The sequence below is a fragment of the Sus scrofa genome, chromosome 1 (genome assembly GCF_054392235.1).
Source record: "Sus scrofa isolate SSC_HxYL_T2T_F1_AM1 chromosome 1, Sscrofa_HxYL_maternal_Yorkshire_Landrace_v2.0, whole genome shotgun sequence".
Lineage (NCBI taxonomy): Eukaryota > Metazoa > Chordata > Mammalia > Artiodactyla > Suidae > Sus > Sus scrofa.
Genome location: NC_139383.1, coordinates 196,371,700 through 196,391,402, shown reverse-complemented (window position 1 = coordinate 196,391,402; position 19,703 = coordinate 196,371,700). Strand labels below are relative to the sequence as shown.

Here is a 19,703-nt window from a genome sequence, read left to right as displayed (position 1 = left end):
AGTCCTGGAGTTAGGTTTCTGTAGTTTCATGCCACTTGTGCGTGAAGCCCACTCACCAGCTTTCCCCTCTGCTGCGCAGACCTGGTCTCTCGCAAGGTGTACACGTCTCCACAGACAGAGATCTCGCGCCAGACCCCGGGCTGGGACTCCTCCGTGAAGCCCCCTCTTGGATGCATCACCAAGACGCCATTGGTCGTGAGCCCATCCATGTGGCCATCAGGGTTTTTCCACTTTGCTGCCTTTTCCTGGAGAGCATATCACAGAGAAGATTATGTTCAGCATGAAGGGATTCCAGAATCGCTTTCAAGGACTGGGGAGGGGTAAGGGGCAGCAAGTGATTAATTTTCATTTTCTGCTTGAAGCTAAATATACAATGAGTCTGACAAAATGAAAGAAGTGCAAACATGGACGAATGACTTAGTGCTTGGATACACATTATATTTATCTTGGGCGCTTCAAAAACAAAACCTGATGCGTGGGCCTCTCCCTCAGAGATGCTGAAAACGAAAATCGAACCAGAAGCCTTGGGCAAAGCAAACCTTTTGGCCACAATTAAATGTTATATATGATAATAATGGGTGTTTTTCTAGAAACAATATACTTAATAACAGTACTTACTCCAAGAAATATGTTCTTGGAAGAGTCGAATCCGGCTGCGAATATCCGTGCTGTGTAAGGTTCATTCCTGTCACAGACTATCCTGCAGGCAAACCTGGATATGGTGCTTTGTGTGATCTGGGCCTCATCATTATTCTGACTGCCAGAGATTGTGTCTGTTACAACGAAGTCGATGGGGCTTTCTGTTGATCTGCCCACCTAAAAAAATCAAGTAATACTCATGATCCACGTGAAAAACATGCTGTCAACCGTATTTTGTTCACATGAAGTGAGTAGTGAGGATCTCTTTAACATTCCTTATCTCTACTATGAAGGTCAGGACTCAGGACCTAATGAAAAAATTTGCAGTTCTGCTCCTTTTCTCTTTTTAAAGATGATGTGGTAACCAACCGTCAGATTGTCAATGTTAAGAGAAAAGCTCAATTTTGTGTTCTGGAGGAAAACAGATCTCACCCCAAATAGGTGTTATCTTGAATCAGGTAGAAACATTACTATTTTTTCAACAAATCACTTTTTTTTTTTTTCCAATTTAATTTCCAGTGAGAAAACAAGATTTTAAAGGAAGCCAGCAAACAAAAGAACTATCTACTCCACTCTGGTGCTTGCCCAGCTCCAGGGACTGGTTTTTCCCCACTGAGTGAATCCACCAGTGACTCACAGCACAGAGCAAGAAGAGCTCCAACCAAGACACAGACACATTGCCTGTTTCCATTACTCAGCATAAATGAGAGTGACGTAAAGGGTTTACAAGTCAGCCCAGGGAAGTCCCAAGTCTGAGATGCAGTCCCATGACAGACTTAAAACACTGCTCTTAACATCTCAGTTTTGGATTTTTAAACTTCCTTGGGAAACTCTAAAAAGCTGTCAATAATATTTTACTGGCTTACTTGCCTTGGTAAGTTTAAATGCTGCCTGAAAGATACATTTCAGGAGCATGATTTTAGAGGTCTAACAAAGCTCTTCATACTCAATAAATCCAAGTAAGACGGGCACTGCTGTGTCCTGTAAACTGGGAAGTATTTGTTTACAAGTAAGGAAATCCCTATCACAAAACATTTAAACGTCTATGTAATGATCTATGAATCCCTAACCGAAATACACAGATAAATGTTACATATGCCAAAGACATTTCTTATAACTTATAGGTAAATGAATCATTTCTTCTTAAATTATATGTATATATAAATATAAATATATATATATGTACAAATTGTCCTTTCAGGGCTGCACCTGCATCATATGGAAGTTCCTAGGCTACAGGTTGAATTGGAGCTGCAGCTGCTAGCCTACGCCATAGCCACACCAGAGCCAAGCCACCCATGCGACCTACACCACAGCTCGCGGCAATGCCAGATTGTTTTAACCCACTGAGTGAGGCCAGGGATTGAAACCACGTCCTCATGGATCCTATTTGGGTTGGTTACTGCTGAGCCAAAGGAGAACTCCCTGTTAAATGATATTAATGTTCTCTCCTAACAATAGCAACTTTGATTCTTTCAATGGAAGGAACACACAGAGCGCCCAGATGTATACATATAAAGCCCCCAAAAGTCAATTTTCCAGGTATCTTTATTTTGTTTTCAAAATTTTATCTAAAACATAAACAATGTAAGACTTTTTTTTAATCCAAATAGATAAAGGTGAAATAAATATAAAAAATATACCTTGCATCATTTAGGTCTGCCTGCTTTGTGGAACAATATTTATTATTAAATTTCTTTTGTAAATTTCACATATACATTCTCATGCATAGACTATCTCTGTCAAACCAACAGACAACCTATTTTCTCTTGTTTTTTACAACCCTTAATTTCTTATCCTAATGAAATGTGCCTGGAATAATCTAAACCACTGGGTTTACCGAAACTCATCACCTTGAATTGCATATTGCCTGAATGTATGCATTTTGGGTTTAGAAAACATATAACTTGTTTAAAAATGCAACATAAAATCTAAATTAGAGATATTATAAAATCACATCATATGACTAATCTTCTAGAAGTTGCAGAATCTTCCCTCTTCTAGATTTAAAAACTGGGTGTGTAAATCAGAAGCTCTACTGACTCAGACCACTCTAATTTTTTGAAGCCTTTTTTTTTTAAGCCACTCTCATAGTTACTTTCAGGTATATAATATAGTACTAACCATAATCACCATACTGTACATTACAGCCCCAGAATTTATTCATCTTACAGCTGGAAGTCTGTACTGTCTGACCAATATCTCCCCATGCCCCCCTCTCCCCAGCCCCTAGTAACTACCACTCTAATCTGTTTTTATGGTTTTGATTTTTTAAAAGTTTTATATCTAAGTGATATCACACATCATTTGTCTTTCTCTGTTTATTTCACTTTAAAAAGTTGTTTTTTCTTTTTTATCAACTATATTTATTTTAAAAATTTTTTAATTATGCAAATGAATTTATCACATCTGTAGTTGTATAATGATCACAACAATCTGATTTCACAGGATTTCCATCCCACAGCCCAAGCACATCCCCCCACCCCCCAAACTGTCTCCTCTGGAGACCATAAGATTTTCAATATCTGTGAGTCAGCATCTGTTCTGTAAAGAAGTTCAGTCTGTCCTTTTTTCAGATTCCACATTGTCAGTGAAAGCATTTGATGCTGGTGTCTCAAGTTGTTTTTTCTTAATTAGAAAAGTAACAAATGCACTGCAAACTATTTCCCAAATATAGAGAAATATACAGACTACTCCAAACTCAGAAACAAATGTCCTGAACCTCTCTCTATTCCAATGAAGCTGAGAAATAAAATATGAATAGTACTAAAACTGCCTGGTTATCATAAAAAAACCCAGAGCTCTCACAAAGACACAGGCTGACCTAATTTCTGTCACCTCTGTGAGAGGGCAAAGACTTTTCAAGCTCTGTTAAAAGCTCAAAGCTAAAACCATACTCCAATAGAATGTCACACAACTGCTCCTTGTCTATAGAGATTACTCTCTTCAAGAAAGGCTATTCCGATTTCATCCCAATGTATTAAATTAATGTCTTGATGAATTAACTGAAATTGCCTGTAAAATGTGACATTTTATTTCAACTGGAACATAGTGTTAGGATCAATTATTTCAAGTCATGATACTTATCTGACTGGACATGCAAGGTTTATTGGTTCAAGTCTAATCTGTAGAGTATCTATATATTTCTATACACAAACCTCATGTTGCTTTTGCCAGGAAAAAAAATCAAAGCCACTTTCCTAATAAAAACTCACTGAATGTGGAAGACTTGGAGCCTGTGCTTGCTTTTGACTGTTGGGTTAACTCCACATTATTTTAAGGGCAGTCATGTGGCCCATTCAAGATGTATCTGGATTTCACCTAACAATCATAAGGCAGCCACGGGGAGAATTTTAACTCCTTGCTGCTGACAGGCATGTATACAGCATCTTGGGGTCCTTTCAACTGTGTATATATAAGAGAGAAGTTTGAGTCTGCCCGGCTGTCAAAGTCGGCACAGGTCAAACGGTACAGAAGTACCTGAAAGGGCTTCCCCTTCCCCTTCCCCAGGCCAAGTCTGCCCACATGTCCCTGCATCTGTAACCTTATTTTCTGACTTCCCTCCTATGACAAGGATGGAATATTGCTGTTCCTATCCAAGAGCCATCGCTTCATGGTGCTGGCGCCCCAACATTCTCCCTTTCCCAAGGATCCTGTCCCTGACACTGACCCCTCTTGCTCCTGAATCATCCATTTCTCTCCATAGTGGATCTTGGCATCAGACACCAAACATTCTGGAGCTTCTCAAAGTCTGTGTGCAGTAAAGGACCAGGTTTTTTTTTGTTTGTTTGTTTTTTTGTTTAGTTTTTAAATTTCAACTTGTCACAGAGTGTCTTTTAAAAGATATTAACAAAAGTCGAATGTTTTCTGCATCTACAGAGATGATCATGTGGTTTTTGACTTTTCTTTTGTTAATGTGGTGTACAACGTTGATTGATTTGCGTATGTTGAACCATCCTTGTGAACCTGGGATGAATCCCACCTGTGGTGTATGATCTTTTTTATATGTTGTTGGATTCGGCTGGCTAAAATTTTGTTGAGAATTTTTGCGTCTATATTTATCAAAGATATTGGCCTACAGTTTTCTTTTTTGGTGGTATCTTTGTCTGGTTTTGGAATTAGGGTGACGGTGGCATCATAGAATGTCTTTGGGAGTGTTCCTTCTTCTTCAACCTTTTGAAAAAGTTTAAGGAGGATGGGTATAAGTTCCTCTTTGTATGTTTGGTAGAATTCGCCTGTGAAGCCAGCTGGTCCTGGACTTTTATTTGCAGGGAGTGTTTTTATGACATATTCAATTTCACTTCTAGTGATCAGTCTGTTCACTTGATCTATTTCTTCTTGATTCTATTTTGGCAAGTTGTAAGTCTCTAGAAAGTTGTCCATTTCTTCTAGGTTGTCAAATTCGTTAGCAAACAATTGTTCATAGTATCCTCTCATGGTTTTTTGTATTTCTGTAGTATCCATTATGACTTCTCCTTTTTTTATTTCTTATTTTGTTTATTTGGGTTCTCTCCTCATCTTGGTGAGTCTAACCAGGGGGTTGTCAATTTTGTTTACCTTTTCAAAGAACCAGTTCTTGGTTTTATTGAATTTTTCTATTGTTTTTTGAATCTCTATTTTATTGATTTCCTTTTTGATTTTTATTATTTCCTTCCTTTTTATTATTTCCCAAATATAGAGAAATATACAGACTACTCCAAACTCAGAAACAAATGTCCTGAACCTCTCTCTATTCCAATGAAGCTGAGAAATAAAATATGAATAGTACTAAAACTGCCTGGTTATCATAAACCAGGTTTTGTTTGTTCTTCTTTTTCTAATTCATTTAGGTGGTGAGTTAAGTTGTCAATTTGAGATTTTTCTTCTTTTTTGAGGAAGGCCTGTATTGCCATGAATTTCCTTTTGCAGCATCCCATAGATTTTGAGTGTTTGTGTCAAAGGATCACCGCCTTGGATGTTTGGGAACCAAATGGCTATACAAGTTTCCAAAGGCCTCCTTCTCAACTTCCTTATTCCTCCCATCAGGAATTGTTCATGGACGTTTCACTGCTTGGCTGAGCAGCATTTGAACAGCACTGCAATAGGCCAGTGTCTCATCTTTAAGAATGTTTTCCTTTCCTGGAAAGTGGCTCTCAAACTATAGCCCCATTTCTCTGACTCATTTAATAGCAAAACTTCTTGAAAAACCTGCCACTAGTTACTCCTCTGCTTCCTCACTTGTTCCCTTAACCCCCTTCCTAACCCACTCCAACAGGGCTGCTCTCGGCACTGTTCTACCGAACCCACCTTGCTGAGGTTTTCATGGCTTATCATCAGCTGGCATATCCTGGTACATCTGTACCTAGTATTAAAATAGTGAAACCCTTCCAAGCTAGTTGGTAAATAGCCCCCTTCCCTTCTCTTTTTGTTCTCTCCCTACTGAGGGACATTTAGGTTGTTCGTAATCTTTCGCTATTAAACCATGCATTTAGCAATAAGTTCATAAAAATGTCATTTTGCATGTATGTAGGGGTATCTCTGGGCTAAATCTCTACAAAGAAGATGATTTTAGAAAGAGAAGAGCTGATTGCAAGCATTGTGAATTTTTCTTAGGTATTTACAAATCACCGGCCCACTGAGATCAGACCAATTTACAGGATGTAGGAGAATGTCAAAACCTTTAGATTTTTGCCAAAGGTAAGTGAAAAATGGTATCTTGTTTGATTTGAATTCACATTTGTGTTTTTATAAGACTGAGCATATTTTATTTTTTATTTTTTTGTCTCTTTAGGGCCACACCCACGGCATATGGAAGTTCCCAGGCTAGGGGTTGAATCAGAGCTACAGCTGCCAGCCCACATCACAACACAGCAACATAGGATCTGAGCCACATCTGTGACCTATACCACAGCTCACAGCAACGACAGATCCTTAACCCACTAAGTGAGGCCAGGGATGGAACCTGTGTCCTCATGGATACTAGCCCGGTTCATTACTGCTGAGGCACAATGGGAACTCCAGAGCATATTTTCTTATTTTTAAAAGCCAGTTGTATATCTCCTTTTTTGATGTTAGCATCTATGATACTTTGACATTTCTTTCAACATCATTTATTTAATAACTCTCCATATAGAAATGCAAAGCTTTGTGGTTTTATCTGTGTTTGTGTTTTTCCTTTAGTAGCCTTAATTTTAATTTCCTGTTGTTTTAAAGTACCAAATCTTGGAAGGATTCATAGACACAGAAAACAAATTTGTGGTTACCAAAGGGGAAAGAATCAGGGGAGTGATAAATTAGGAGTTTGCGATTAACATATACACACTGCTACATATAAAATAAATAACCAACAAGGACTTAGAGTGTGTAGCACTGGGAACTCTACTCAATATGCTGCAATAAACTATAATGTGAAAGAATCTAAAAAAGTATATATATATTTTATGTATATAAATTATACATAAATTACATATATTACAAAATTTAACCACTTTGCTATACACCTGAACCTAACACAACATTGCATATCAACTCTCTACTTCAATAAAAAAGTTCCAATCTTGGATATATTATTAATTCTCTTCTTTTAAAATTAATTGAGTTCCCATCATGGCTCAGTAGTTAATGAACCTGACGAGCATCCATGAGGACGCAGGTTTGATCCCTGGCCTCACTCGGAGGGTTAAGGATCTGGTGTTGCTGTGAGCTGTGGTGTAGGTCGCAGACATGGCTCAGATCCCCCATTGCTGTGGCTATGGTGCAGGCCAGCAGCTGTATCTGACTGGACCCCTAGACCAAGAACCACCATATGCTGTGGGTGCAGCCCTAAAAAAGACAAAAAGACAAAAATAAAATTAATTGTTAATCTTTTCCTTTACTATTTCCTTCTTTCTTTTGATATGTTTCTGGACTTTTTTTTTTCACTGAAATTTTTATTTATTTTTTATTATAATTGGTTTATAATGTTCTGTTAATTTCTGCTGTACAGCAAAGTGACCCAGTTATACACATACATACATTCTTTTTCTCACATTATCCTCCGTCATGTTCCATCCCAAGTGATTAGATATAGTTTCCTGTGCTATATACAGTAGGATCTTATTGTTTATCCACTCCAAATGAAATAGTTTGCATCTACTAACCCCAAACTCCCAGTCCATCCCACTCCCTCCTCTTCCCCCTTGGCAACCACAAGTCTGTTCCCCATGTCTGGACTTTCTATTATATGCCACAAAAAAATATTCCCAAGCCTGTCCCCTATTTTCTTACTGTCATTTTTTAAAAGGAACTTTTGAGATAAATGTTTAGTTCCCTGGGTTCCTTCCTTCCAAATAATAATAAAGCACTTAAGTTTTTACATTTCTTCTGAGTACAACGGTATCAGTCACATCTCATGACTTATGCTATTAAGTGTTCCCATAGTTATTTTTTAAAAGGCCTGTAATTGTTGTTTTGATGTCCTTTTTGTTTCAAGTGTTTTATTTTGAACATGTTGGCTTTTAAAAGTGGCTGGCTATAAACAGTTTTATTCTTGTTTTTAAAGTCTATTTTTAATGCATTGAGGTCTGAGAATGTAGCCCTTATGATTTTTTTTTTCAATTTTAGAATTGTGTCCTTAGTCTTACAAAAACCAAATAGGAATAATTTTTATATTATTCTCATCTCCTTCCCCCTGGACATCACCAAACACAACAGTGTTAGAAGTTCTGATTACATATCAAAACATAGAATTGAAAGAAAAATGGGCTAAAAATATTCATGAAAAAAAGGATGTTACCTGAAACATATCTGTATCTTTATCATGTGTGTATTCGACCACCACAGTCTGATTCCTTGATAGAGTGTACGATATACTGTGTTGACCTTTGCAGCTGATAGCCTAATAATGAAATAAAAAATAAATTTATTACAGTTTCATTTCAACAACTTACCACAGTTCTATTTGTAGTTGAGACATCACTCTACCAGCAAAATCTAACACAAGCCAGCATTTTCCTAATGGTCACAGCCTGTTCCTGCCCTGTGCCCTGAATTACAGAGGAGTCAATAATCATAATATTAGGTTTACCAAGTATTCATCCTTGATGTGAACAATATTTCACTTAAGTCAAACCAAAGTTAATTCACTAGTTTACAAGATGAATTTAATCATAGTCTTATAAAAACATAACTTTCTCTATGCTACCTTAACTTAGTCATACAAATCTCAGAGTAATGTGATTTAAAATTTCTTTAAAATTTTTTTTATTTTCCCACTGTATAGCAAGGGGATCACCATGCACAAAAATAAACTCAAAATGGCTGAAAGACTTAAATATACGACAGGACACCATCAAACTCCTAGAAGAAAACATAGGCAAAACACTCTCTGACATCAACCTCATGAATATTTTCTCAGGTCAGTCTCCCAAATCAATAGAAATTAGAGCAAAAATAAACCCATGGGACCTCATCAAACTGAAAAGCTTTTGCACAGCAAAGGAAACCCAAAAGAAAACAAAAAGACAACTTACAGAATGGGAGAAAATAGTTTCAAATGATGCAACTGACAAGGGCTTAATCTCTAGAATATATAAGCAACTTATACAACTCAACAGCAAAAAAGCCAATCAATCAATGGAAAAATGGGCAAAAGACCTGAATAGACATTTCTCCAAAGAAGATACACAGATGGCCAGCAAACACATGAAAAAATGCTCAACATCGCTGATTATAAGAGAAATGCAAATCAAAACTACCATGATATACCACCTTACACCAGTCAGAATGGCCATCATTAATAAGTCCACAAATAACAAGTGCTGGACGGGGTGTGGAGAAAAGGGAACCCTCCTGCACTGCTGGTGGGAATGTAAACTGGTACAGCCACTATGGAGAACAGTTTGGAGATACCTTAGAAATCTATACATAGAACTTCCATATGACCCCGCAATCCCACTCTTGGGCATCTATCCAGACAAACTCTACTTAAAAGAGACACATGCACCCGCATGTTCATTGCAGCACTATTCACAATAGCCAGGACATGGAAACAACCCAAATGTCCATCGACAGATGATTGGATTCAGAAGAGGTGGTATATATACACAATGGAATACTACTCAGCCATTAAAAAGAACGACATAATGCCATTTGCAGCAACATGGATGGAACTAGAGAATCTCATACTGAGTGAAATGAGCCAGAAAGACAAAGACAAATACCATATGATATCACTTATAACTGGAATCTAATATCCAGCACAAATGAACATCTCCTCAGAAAAGAAAATCATGGACTTGGAGATTTAAAATTTCTTAATTTATGTATAAGGAGATCCTGCTGAATAGCATTGAGAACTATGTCTAGACACTCATGTCGCAACAGAAGAAAGGGTGGGGGAAAAAACTGTAACTGCAATGTATACATCTAAGGATGACCTGACCCCCTTGCTGTACAGTGGGAAAATAATTAAAAAAAAAAAAAAGTGTGAATAAAAAAAAAGTGTAAATAAAAAAAAAAATTTCTTAATTTATCTTACACTGAAACTGGTTAGGTCAATAACATTTTGTTATAGTAGTTTTCTTAGATGATAGAGATTATAATCAAAGTAAAAGAATTATGGACAAAGGAAATATTCTATAAAAACTTCTGTGTAATAATGTACTATTTTAGCCAATGAGACTCATACCTACATTCTGTTCTACATCTTTTTTAAACATCATGTAAGCAGCTGCTTAACCCAGATATTTATTTAATTAATAAATAAGGTAGCTAAGTTAGTTTTATCTTCTCTATTTTTAGACTAGACTAAAGCTAACAGTCTTTTTAAAAGACTCTAGAAACAAATATTCTTGTTCTTATTTCCCCCACAATGATATATTTGAACACATCTTAAGTTGTGGTCACATATTTTTAAATTTCCAAATTAACAAAGAAGTTTATTTAAATTATACTCCAAATTATTTCAATTATACTTTATCCATTCTACTTCAACCTAGCTTACCTTCATTTCCACTCTTATATTAAACATAATAAATAAAACTTTAATAAACCTATCTACTAAATATTTATTGAATGATGACACCGTATAAAGACCAAGAAAGCATTTGGAATAGGTAGAACATATATAGCACATTAATCACAGTGTACTCTCAATACATTTTTTGTCTTTAAGGGCCACACTGGCAGCATATAGAGGTTCCCAGGCTAGGGGTCGAATTGGAGCTATAGCCACCAGCCTATGCCAGAGCCACAGCAACGTGGGATCCAAGCCACATCTGCAACCTACACCAAAGCTCATGGCAATGCCAGACCCTTAACCCACTCAGCAAGGCTAGGAATCAAACCTGTGTCCTCATGGATGCTAGCTGGGTTCATTAACCACTGAGCCATGACAGGAAATCCTTTTTTTTTTTTTTTTTTTTTGGTCTTTAAGGGCTGCACTGGTGGCATATACTCTGAACATTTATATTTGCCCAATATAATTGCTTAGAGTAATAAATAGTACAACATTCCAAATCAACTTTGAAGTTAGCCTAGTTAATCTTATGGTTATTTAATCATCTGCCCTCAGGAACTTCAAGATTGAAGTAATGTTCTGTTGTACATGCTTCATTAAGATAATACAAATATTAGACATAATAATTTATATATTTAATATCATTAGGAATCTAAAAAATACTTCTTAGACTACTCAACTCCAGTAACAAATATAATCTTAAATTTCCATTTACAATTCATTAAATTCAGTGCTATTGATATAAGCAACATTTCTGAAAGTCAATAGAGAACTATTTTCAATGTAAGTGGATGTTTATTTATCTTTACAGTTAAGTGAAAAAACCCACTTAATAATTTTATTAAACTCAAACTTCCATAACAGATAACCTGGGGGTGATTATTTATACAATAACTTATAATAGGGTTCCTTAAAAAGTATCTATTGCATTTTAAAGTTTTCCATTTACAAGTATATCAACTCAAACACAACTTCTTGGCACATACACTGTATTAAATAAGAATGTCTGTAGTATGCCAGCTATCTGCAAAAAGAGTTAACAAGTTCCAGAGCAGAATACTTTTTAAAAAGTTAGAGAAATCTATTGCATTTCTATATACTAACAATGAAAGATCAAAAAGAGAAATCAGAGAAACCATCCCACTTATCATCACATCAATTAGAATAAAATACCTAAGAATAAACCTACCTAAAGAGACTAAAGACCAATACTCTGAAAACTCTAAGACATTGATGAAAGAAATCAAAGACAACACAAATTGAGAGAAAGATATACCATGCTCTTAGATTGGAAGAATCAGTATTGTCAAAATGACTATGCTACCCAAGGCAACCTACAGATTCAATACAATCCCTATCAAATTACCAAGGATATTTTTTCACAGAAATAGAACAAAATATTTTAAAATTTATATGGAAACACAAGAGACCCAAAATAGCCAAAGCAATATGGAAAAAGAAAAGTGAAAATGGAGGAATCAGGCTCCCTGACTTCAAACAATACTGCAAAGCTACAGTCATCAAAATCCTATGGTACTGGCACAAAAACAGAAATATAGATCAATGGAACAGGATAGGAGGCCCACAAATAAACCCAAGCACCTATGGTCAACTAATCTATGACAAAGGAGGAAAGAACATACAGTGGAAGAAAGATAGTCTCTTCAATAAGTTGTGCTGAGAAAACTGGAAAGCTACATGTAAAAACATAAAATTAGAATACTCTCCAACACCATACACAAAAATAAACTCAAAATGGGTTAAAGACCTAAATATAAGGCCAGATACAATAAAACTCCTAGAGGAAACATAGGCAGAATGTTCTTTGACATAAATCACAGCAACATCTTATTTGATCCACCTCCTACAATAATGACAATAAAAACATAAATAAACCAATGGAACCTAATTAAACTCAAAAGCTTTTGCACAGCAAAGGAAACCATCCAAAAAAGTGAAAAGACAACCCACAGGATGAGAGAAAATCTTTGTAAATGATGCAACAGACAAGGGTCTAATCTCCAAAATATATTAAAAAACTCATACAACTCAACAACAAAGAAACAAACAACCCCATTGAAAAATGTGCAGAAGACCTAAATAGATATTTCTCCAAAGAAGACATATGGATGGTCAACAGGCACATGAAAAAATGCTCAACATCACTAATTATTAGAGAAATGCAAATCAAAACTACGATGAGGTACCACCTCACACAAGTCAGAATGGCCATCATTAACAAGTCAACAAATAACAAATGTTGGAGAGGGTATGGAGAAAAGGGAACCTTCCTACACTGTTGGTGGGAATTAATTGGTACAACCACTGTGGAAAACAGTATGAAGTTACCTCAGAAAAAGACAAATACCATATGATATAACTTACCTGTGGAATCTAAAATATGGTACAGATGATCCTATTTACAAAACAGAAACAGATCACAGCCAGGAAGAGCAGACTTCTGGTTCCCAGGGGGAAGGCAGGAAGAGTGGGATGGATGGGGAGTTTGGGGGTTTTGGATGCAAACTGTAATATTTGGAATGGATGGGCAATGGGGCCCTATGGTACAGCACAGGGAACTGTGTGTGATTGGGTCACTTTGCTGTACAACAGAAGTTGAAGAAATATTGTAAATCAACTCTAATTAAAAAATGTTTTTAAAAAGTTAGACATTTTTGTATGACAGTACCTTCTTCAGTACAGTTTTCTCAAACTCCTACCAGAGTTGCCTGAACTGGAAGAGAGTTACGTGATCCCTTAGAGATTGTTCTGAGAGCAGGTCTAGAGTGAAGTTTCTCATGCTTAAAACATCTTATCTTGAAGTGATTCTAAATTGTGTATTCTACTTCTTAACATGCTTGTAGTTTTAACATTTAAACATTTCTTCCTAGTTTGCCTGGAAATCAGGGCCTCAGGAAGAGTGCTTGGCTACCCTACAACCTAGCACAGCCCTGGGCACAAGTCACTGGAAACAGTCCTTGGATAGGCCCTAAGTTGTTAGTGAGCCCATTTCTCATGGAGGGTTTTATTCTAAAACTACTCTTGTGACCCCGACTCTATCAAGTGTGAAAAATACTATCCACAGGGAGGGAGCCCAGAGCCACACCTGGGAACTGCCCACAGTGAAGGGAGCACAAAGATGTAGGCCAGCCCTGGCCTGGGCCCCTAGCCAGGGAGGAAAGTGTTAGGGCCCAGAGGCCTCGGACGCAGGACCCAGGGCACCGTAAATGCTGAGTCCCCTCCCCCCCTTTTTTTTCTGTTTTCATAGATTTGCCTTTTCTTTGATGTCATATAGTGGAATGGTACAGTATGTAGCCTTTTCAGGTTGGTTTCTTTCCCTTAGTTATACAGATCTAAGTTTTTATTTTATCTTTTTGAGGCTTATGGCTTGTTTTTTTGTTTTTTGTTTCTTAAACACAGATTAATATTCCAGTGTCTGGATGGACTACAGTTTATTTATCCATTCGCTTACTGAAGGGCATCTTGTTTGCTTCCAAGTTTTGGCAATTATGAACAAAGTTGCTATAATCATTAAAAAAAAGACAATCTACAATTTCAAACTTCTGCCAGTTTTTTAAACATGGTTAAGAGTGGATCACCAGGGTTAGGAAAGGTGAGTGCTTTGGGGTTAGAACATGTGGCGGGGTGTGAGGTTAAAACACATTTTCTGAGACTTTTTGATTAAGAAAGTCTTAACCAAGGGTTACGTTTTTGGAAGCCTCTGAATTTGGGGAGGATGGAGAAGTGTGATGAGGTCCTACAGGGGGTTTCCCTCTGTTAACCCTAAGCCAGGAGAGGGGGCCTTCCTGTAAAGAGCCTGAACAGGTTGCACCCACAGAGAGGCAAGGCACGCAAATGAGTGGGCCCCAGGAGACCGGGATCCCAGCCAGGACTGGGTGTTAGAGGAAAAGGTGGCAGTCAAATCCGGGCCACCTATGGGCTCAAAAACAAATGGAGAGGCGCCCACTTCCCTGTGATGCCATGGATTAGGGCTCAGGTGACCTTGTCTGTGCATGCAGAATCTAGAGTGGGGCCAGATTTGGGGGTTTGGGGGAAGGTTGAGCTTGACATCATTTTTTGCTTTCTTTCTGGCAAGTGTAGGAAGCATTAAGCTTTGGGGTGTCAGAAGTATTATCAATTTTTCAGCAATAATTTTGACATTTAAAATATAGCTCTTGGAAATACTGCTTCTAGTAAATTACAGATTCATTGACTTGAGTCAATCATTTCCGGTATTTTGGAAATAAACATTTCCCCAAGGCACCAAGTTGCTCTGTAATCTATTTCTGAAATATCAGTAAGGAGAGTAGGTAAGGACTTCTTGGCACTCGACAGAATTCAGTACAAACATAGTTACTGAAATGTAACGTGATTTTTTTTATGATACTACCTCAAATTTGGAGACCAAGTGCTTTAAAATAGTAAGGAGAACCAGCACCACCAACCTGCCTGGTAAACAGTACTGATTTGCCATATGCACGGTCCTGCTGTGATGGGAGGGCAGGGCTGCTGACCCTCATCACTGCCAGCACCTCAAAGGTAGGTCTGGTCTTTTCTGGTCTCTACCCCCAAAGGCGTGGCAGGCATTCGAGGACAGTCAGGTGAGTGAATCAACTGCTACAGATACACAGTGAGACTTGGAGCATCTTCCTCAGGTCTTCCCCTTCTCTCCTTTGCCTGTCATCAGCAAAGGTACCAACACTGGAGTTCCCGCTCTGGCCCAGCAGAAATGAATCTGACCAGTATCTATGAAGAAGCAGGTTCAATCCCCAGCCTTGCTCAGTGGGTTAAGGATCCGGCATTGCTGTGAGCTGTGATGTAGACTGCAGATGTGGCTCAGATCCGGTGTGGCTGTGGCTATGGCGTAGATCAGCAGCTACAGTTCCAATTCGACCCCCAGCCTGAGAACTTCTATATGCTGTGGGTATAGCCTTAAAAATAGAAAAAATAATTTTTAAAAAAGGGTACCAACACGTATGTGCTCAGTTCAAATTTATTATGTGTGAATTTTAGTGGGCTAAAAATATCACAATTGGACAATTACAGACTAGACAATAACAATGAAAGATCCACAGAATGAAGAATTCCAACTTTATCCAGTTTAGGCAGCTAAGCACTGCTCTGTCATCTCAAATGCTCAAACCCAGGTCCTTTCTGAGCTTGGACAGTTTTCTCTAAGCTGAAGATCTGTACTTTCTTAGGTTCACTCTCCTTGTGGCACAGGCTCTGCTCCCTTAAGCCAACCTCTGCCATTCAAGGAACAGCTAGAATTGTTTGTCCTGGTTCAACTTCAACTAAATGACAGAATTCTCTGAGCCTCCCAACTCTAAAACAAGCAGGGTTCATAATGTCGATAGAACATTCTCCCTTTTATAAGCCCACCTGCAATACATAAAGGCACTTATAAAGATATCTAACATGTAATGATATCAGAAAGGCAATCCTGCAAGATGCATTAATGAGATTGACGCATGTGTTCGGGGAAGCCAATGGGCTTTCAAGCAATTTTTTAAAGTATAAGGGAAATAATATAACCGTTTATTAAGAAGCAATGGGGTTAGTATTCAATCACAAAGTAAAAGAGAAAAAAGGCCAATGAGAAACTAACGGGTTTTTAGAAAATACTAATTTATTAGAATTATGATTTAGCTCATTTAATTCAAGCTCTGTCAGGCTGCTAAGTGAGCCTTTATCAACTGCATAGGGAGAGAAAATGCAATCTGTCATCATGGCAGACATCGTTGGTTACCTATCTGATGACTTACACCCTGCTCACAGAGCTGGATGCCCATGAAAAAGCTTGGAAAGGAAAACGCTAGCTCTCCCAGGCTCCTCTGAAGCCACAGAGAGGAAAGGTGACCCAATCCCGACCAAGGGGACTTCAGAGAAATGCGGTGTGGAGCTCCTGGGATGGGAGATAGCTGGAGAGATTCTTTCCTAACTCTCTCAATGAAAGACATTACTGATGATTAAAGGATGTTTGGAGATAAGGTGGCTATCATGCAACACAAAAGCATGGTCAAAGGGAAGGTTAAAAGACTCTCAGAGAAGCAAACTGAGCCCTGGCATCTTTGAGTTGAACTGAATCTGGAACTATCCGTCCCAGGCTACTTCTGTGAGAAAAATGAGGGGTGTGGGCTGTTTGCAGTTGGGTACTTTGTTACTTGCTGTCTAAAGCATCATTATATTACATTGTTTAGCCCTTTTGTCCTTCTGAGTTTCCTATTTCTGTCAACAGCAAAACCATATTCCAACCATTCACACTTAGAACCTCTGTGTCATCTCTGAGTCTTCTACTGCTGTCTCTATACAGTTAATTATTACCATCATACTTAAAATCTAAGAGTGAGTCAAAGCCAAGCTCATGGACCTTACTACATTAAGGCACAAATCAAATACAAAGTAGGAGAAACAATGTGCAACACTTCACTTTTTCTCCTCAAACACAAAGTGGTTGTTGGGCAATCAGTAATTACAACACTGATTTATTCCCCAAAGGAGTTTTACAACCAGGTCCTTTACAGCCCATAACTTCCTGCTTTGGAGATTATTAAGTGTAATCTAATTCATCTTCCCTTGAATCTGGGCTGCCCTTAAAAACTTGCTTGATCATCAGAAGGCAGCAGAAGTGACAGATGGGACCTGGGGGCTCACAGCTTCCCCAGGCTGCCTTCAAACACCTGCTTTTGGAGTCCTGAGCTGCCAGACAAGACACCTAACAACTACAGAGGCCACCACACTCCAAGAAGCCCAAGCGATACCGAGGGCCCTAGAGACTGAAATGCCACATGGGGAGCGGGAAGCCACAGAGAAGCAAGACCCAGACCTGCGAGGGAAAAGCCACCCTGGAAACGGACTCTCCCATTCCAGCTGCCCCAGCATCTGCCGCATGGATCAGAGGCAGTGCCCATGTGAGCCCTTCCCAAATTCCTGACCCACAAAATTACAAACAAAATCAAATGGTTTTTGCCAAGCCCCCAAGTTTTGCAGTAGTTAGCTGCACCCACTAAAGACACAAACGACCAATCAGATTTCAAGGCCTACTGGTGCTGAAATATTTTTCCAGTTTTATGCTACTCATCACATAAGACGTCACAGTGGTTTGTGTGTTCACCTTACTTATGCGCCGGAACATGGGACAGGTAAACTAGGTGCCTTTACTAGCAGGGTTTTTTTTTTTTTTATTAAAGTATTATTGATGTACAATGTTGTGCCAGTATCTGCTATCCAACAAAGTGAATCAGTTATACAAATATATACATTCTTTTTATATTCTTTTCCATCATGATCTATCCCGGGACCTTGTTGTTTATCCATTCTAAATGTACTAGTTTGCATCTACTATCCCAGGATTGTGTTTCTGATGGCAGTTTCATGAGCTCTGGAGTACATGCTAAGAGGCTGTCTGTAGTTACGAGCAAATATTTTTACTGTAACCATCTTCAGTTGATGGATGACTGAGAAGAAAATTTTGTAAGAGTATTTCAAATTAGTATTTATAGATTAACATAAAAAAGGAATCTACAAAGCATTCAAAGGCTTTTCAGAGGTAAAGATGTGTTGAAGTATGTCACAAGAACAATTTTTCGTCTCTGCATATGTGGAGCAGGGAGAGAAGAGGTACCAGGAAGACAGGAGAAGAAAACAATCAGGTATGTTACAAGCTATGACATCAAACTTTGGCAATCCACATGTGCTATGTACACCAGTGGGGCTTGCCTTACCAAACCAGAGCCGGCCTCATTCAAGAGGGCATAATATGTGTGTGTGTGTGTGTGTGTGTGTGTGTACCTGAGTTTCAAATGAAATGAAATTCTTTTTTTTTTTTTTCACATCTCCACTGTATTTCTCTTACTATATCTGAGAACCAAATGACTCAAGAATCTAACAGTCCCTCTCATCTAGACGTCCAGGCTGAGGCTGTTTCAGAATCGCGGTGACTGCTCCCACTCCACACAGTGTCAGACTAAAGCCATTGGTTGTGTTTTTGGAAAGAGCAGCACCCTGTGTGCTTTCTCTCCTTTTGAGTACATAGAATTAATGTTGTTTTTGCCTCTTCCCAAGAGAGGGCCAGGCACCTGGTGTGGCATATGTGCAGAAGGAACCTCTTCCAGATAAATGTCAAGTTTTCACAGAGTTACTCTGAAGGACTTTGCACCATGTGTCTAAATATGGGGGCAGTCTGGGATGCTGCTCACCACACCCCATCTTTCAGTTTCCAAGGAAACATCCCAGGGCAAAATCAGAGAGGCTCCAGCAGCTCATCAGATGGGGGCAGTCCTAGGACATGTCCTGGACACTCTACTTGCAGAACTAGTGACCCCTTTGTCTTTTAGGTTCTGCTGAGAAACACAATATAAGCTTGTGTTCTCAACAGCCTTCTAAATGATGTCCACAATGCAGCACCCTTTCAGGAGGCACAGTAGTGTACGTACAGGCTCCCCAGCCAATTATTCTGCATGCTTTAGGCAAGTTTATTGTCATTTTAACTGTTAACTATAATTTGTAAGGGAATATTTCAGCCCATCATACAATTTAAATAAATAACTGTGCAAAACTATTACTGCAGAAAGAACCTGACAAAATGGAAAATAACTACACTGACCTCTCACAGTCATTCTTGTTATAAATACAAACCTTCTGCAATGGACTGTATTGCTAGAGAAGCAACATTTTAATTAGTATGGGAAAACTTAATAATGGGATCTGTTTTAGGGTAGGACTGAACAGGACTGATGAATGGAACCTTCTTTGTTCAAAAACTACTTCTGGTGTTTGGGTTTATAGCAGAAATGTACACATTTATGAGCAAATGAATGAGTTTGCGGTGAACTCTGCAGCCTATGGGAAATAACTAATGACTAACTTTACTGCCTGGAGCACCATGTCCACTGTGATGCGGGAGGGTATCAGCACATACGGGCACATTTGAGCTGCCCTGTGAGGTCTCTGGCACTGCTCTGCCTCCCTGCAGCATCCATGATCATCCAGCACATGCCTGACGTTGGGCAAAAGACAATATTCATGCCAGATGGTTGTCTCAATATAACCATGTGGTTTATCATGCTGAGCTTCAAGTTTACATGTA

General features: G+C 38.5%; 1 protein-coding gene across 3 annotated transcripts in view; it reads right to left on the bottom strand.

Moving 5' to 3' along the window:
• Nucleotides 1-19,703, bottom strand: part of PELI2 (pellino E3 ubiquitin protein ligase family member 2) — a 206,388-nt gene that overhangs the window by 25,006 nt on the left and 161,679 nt on the right. For all 3 annotated transcript variants that reach the window (XM_013993445.3, XM_084981928.1, XM_084981925.1), the window contains 3 exons: nt 8,393-8,494; nt 619-816; nt 57-245 (listed from right to left, as the gene is read on the bottom strand). In XM_013993445.3, coding sequence (XP_013848899.3) covers nt 57-245; nt 619-816; nt 8,393-8,494 — 489 coding nt within the window. The remainder of the gene's footprint in view (nt 1-56; nt 246-618; nt 817-8,392; nt 8,495-19,703) is intronic.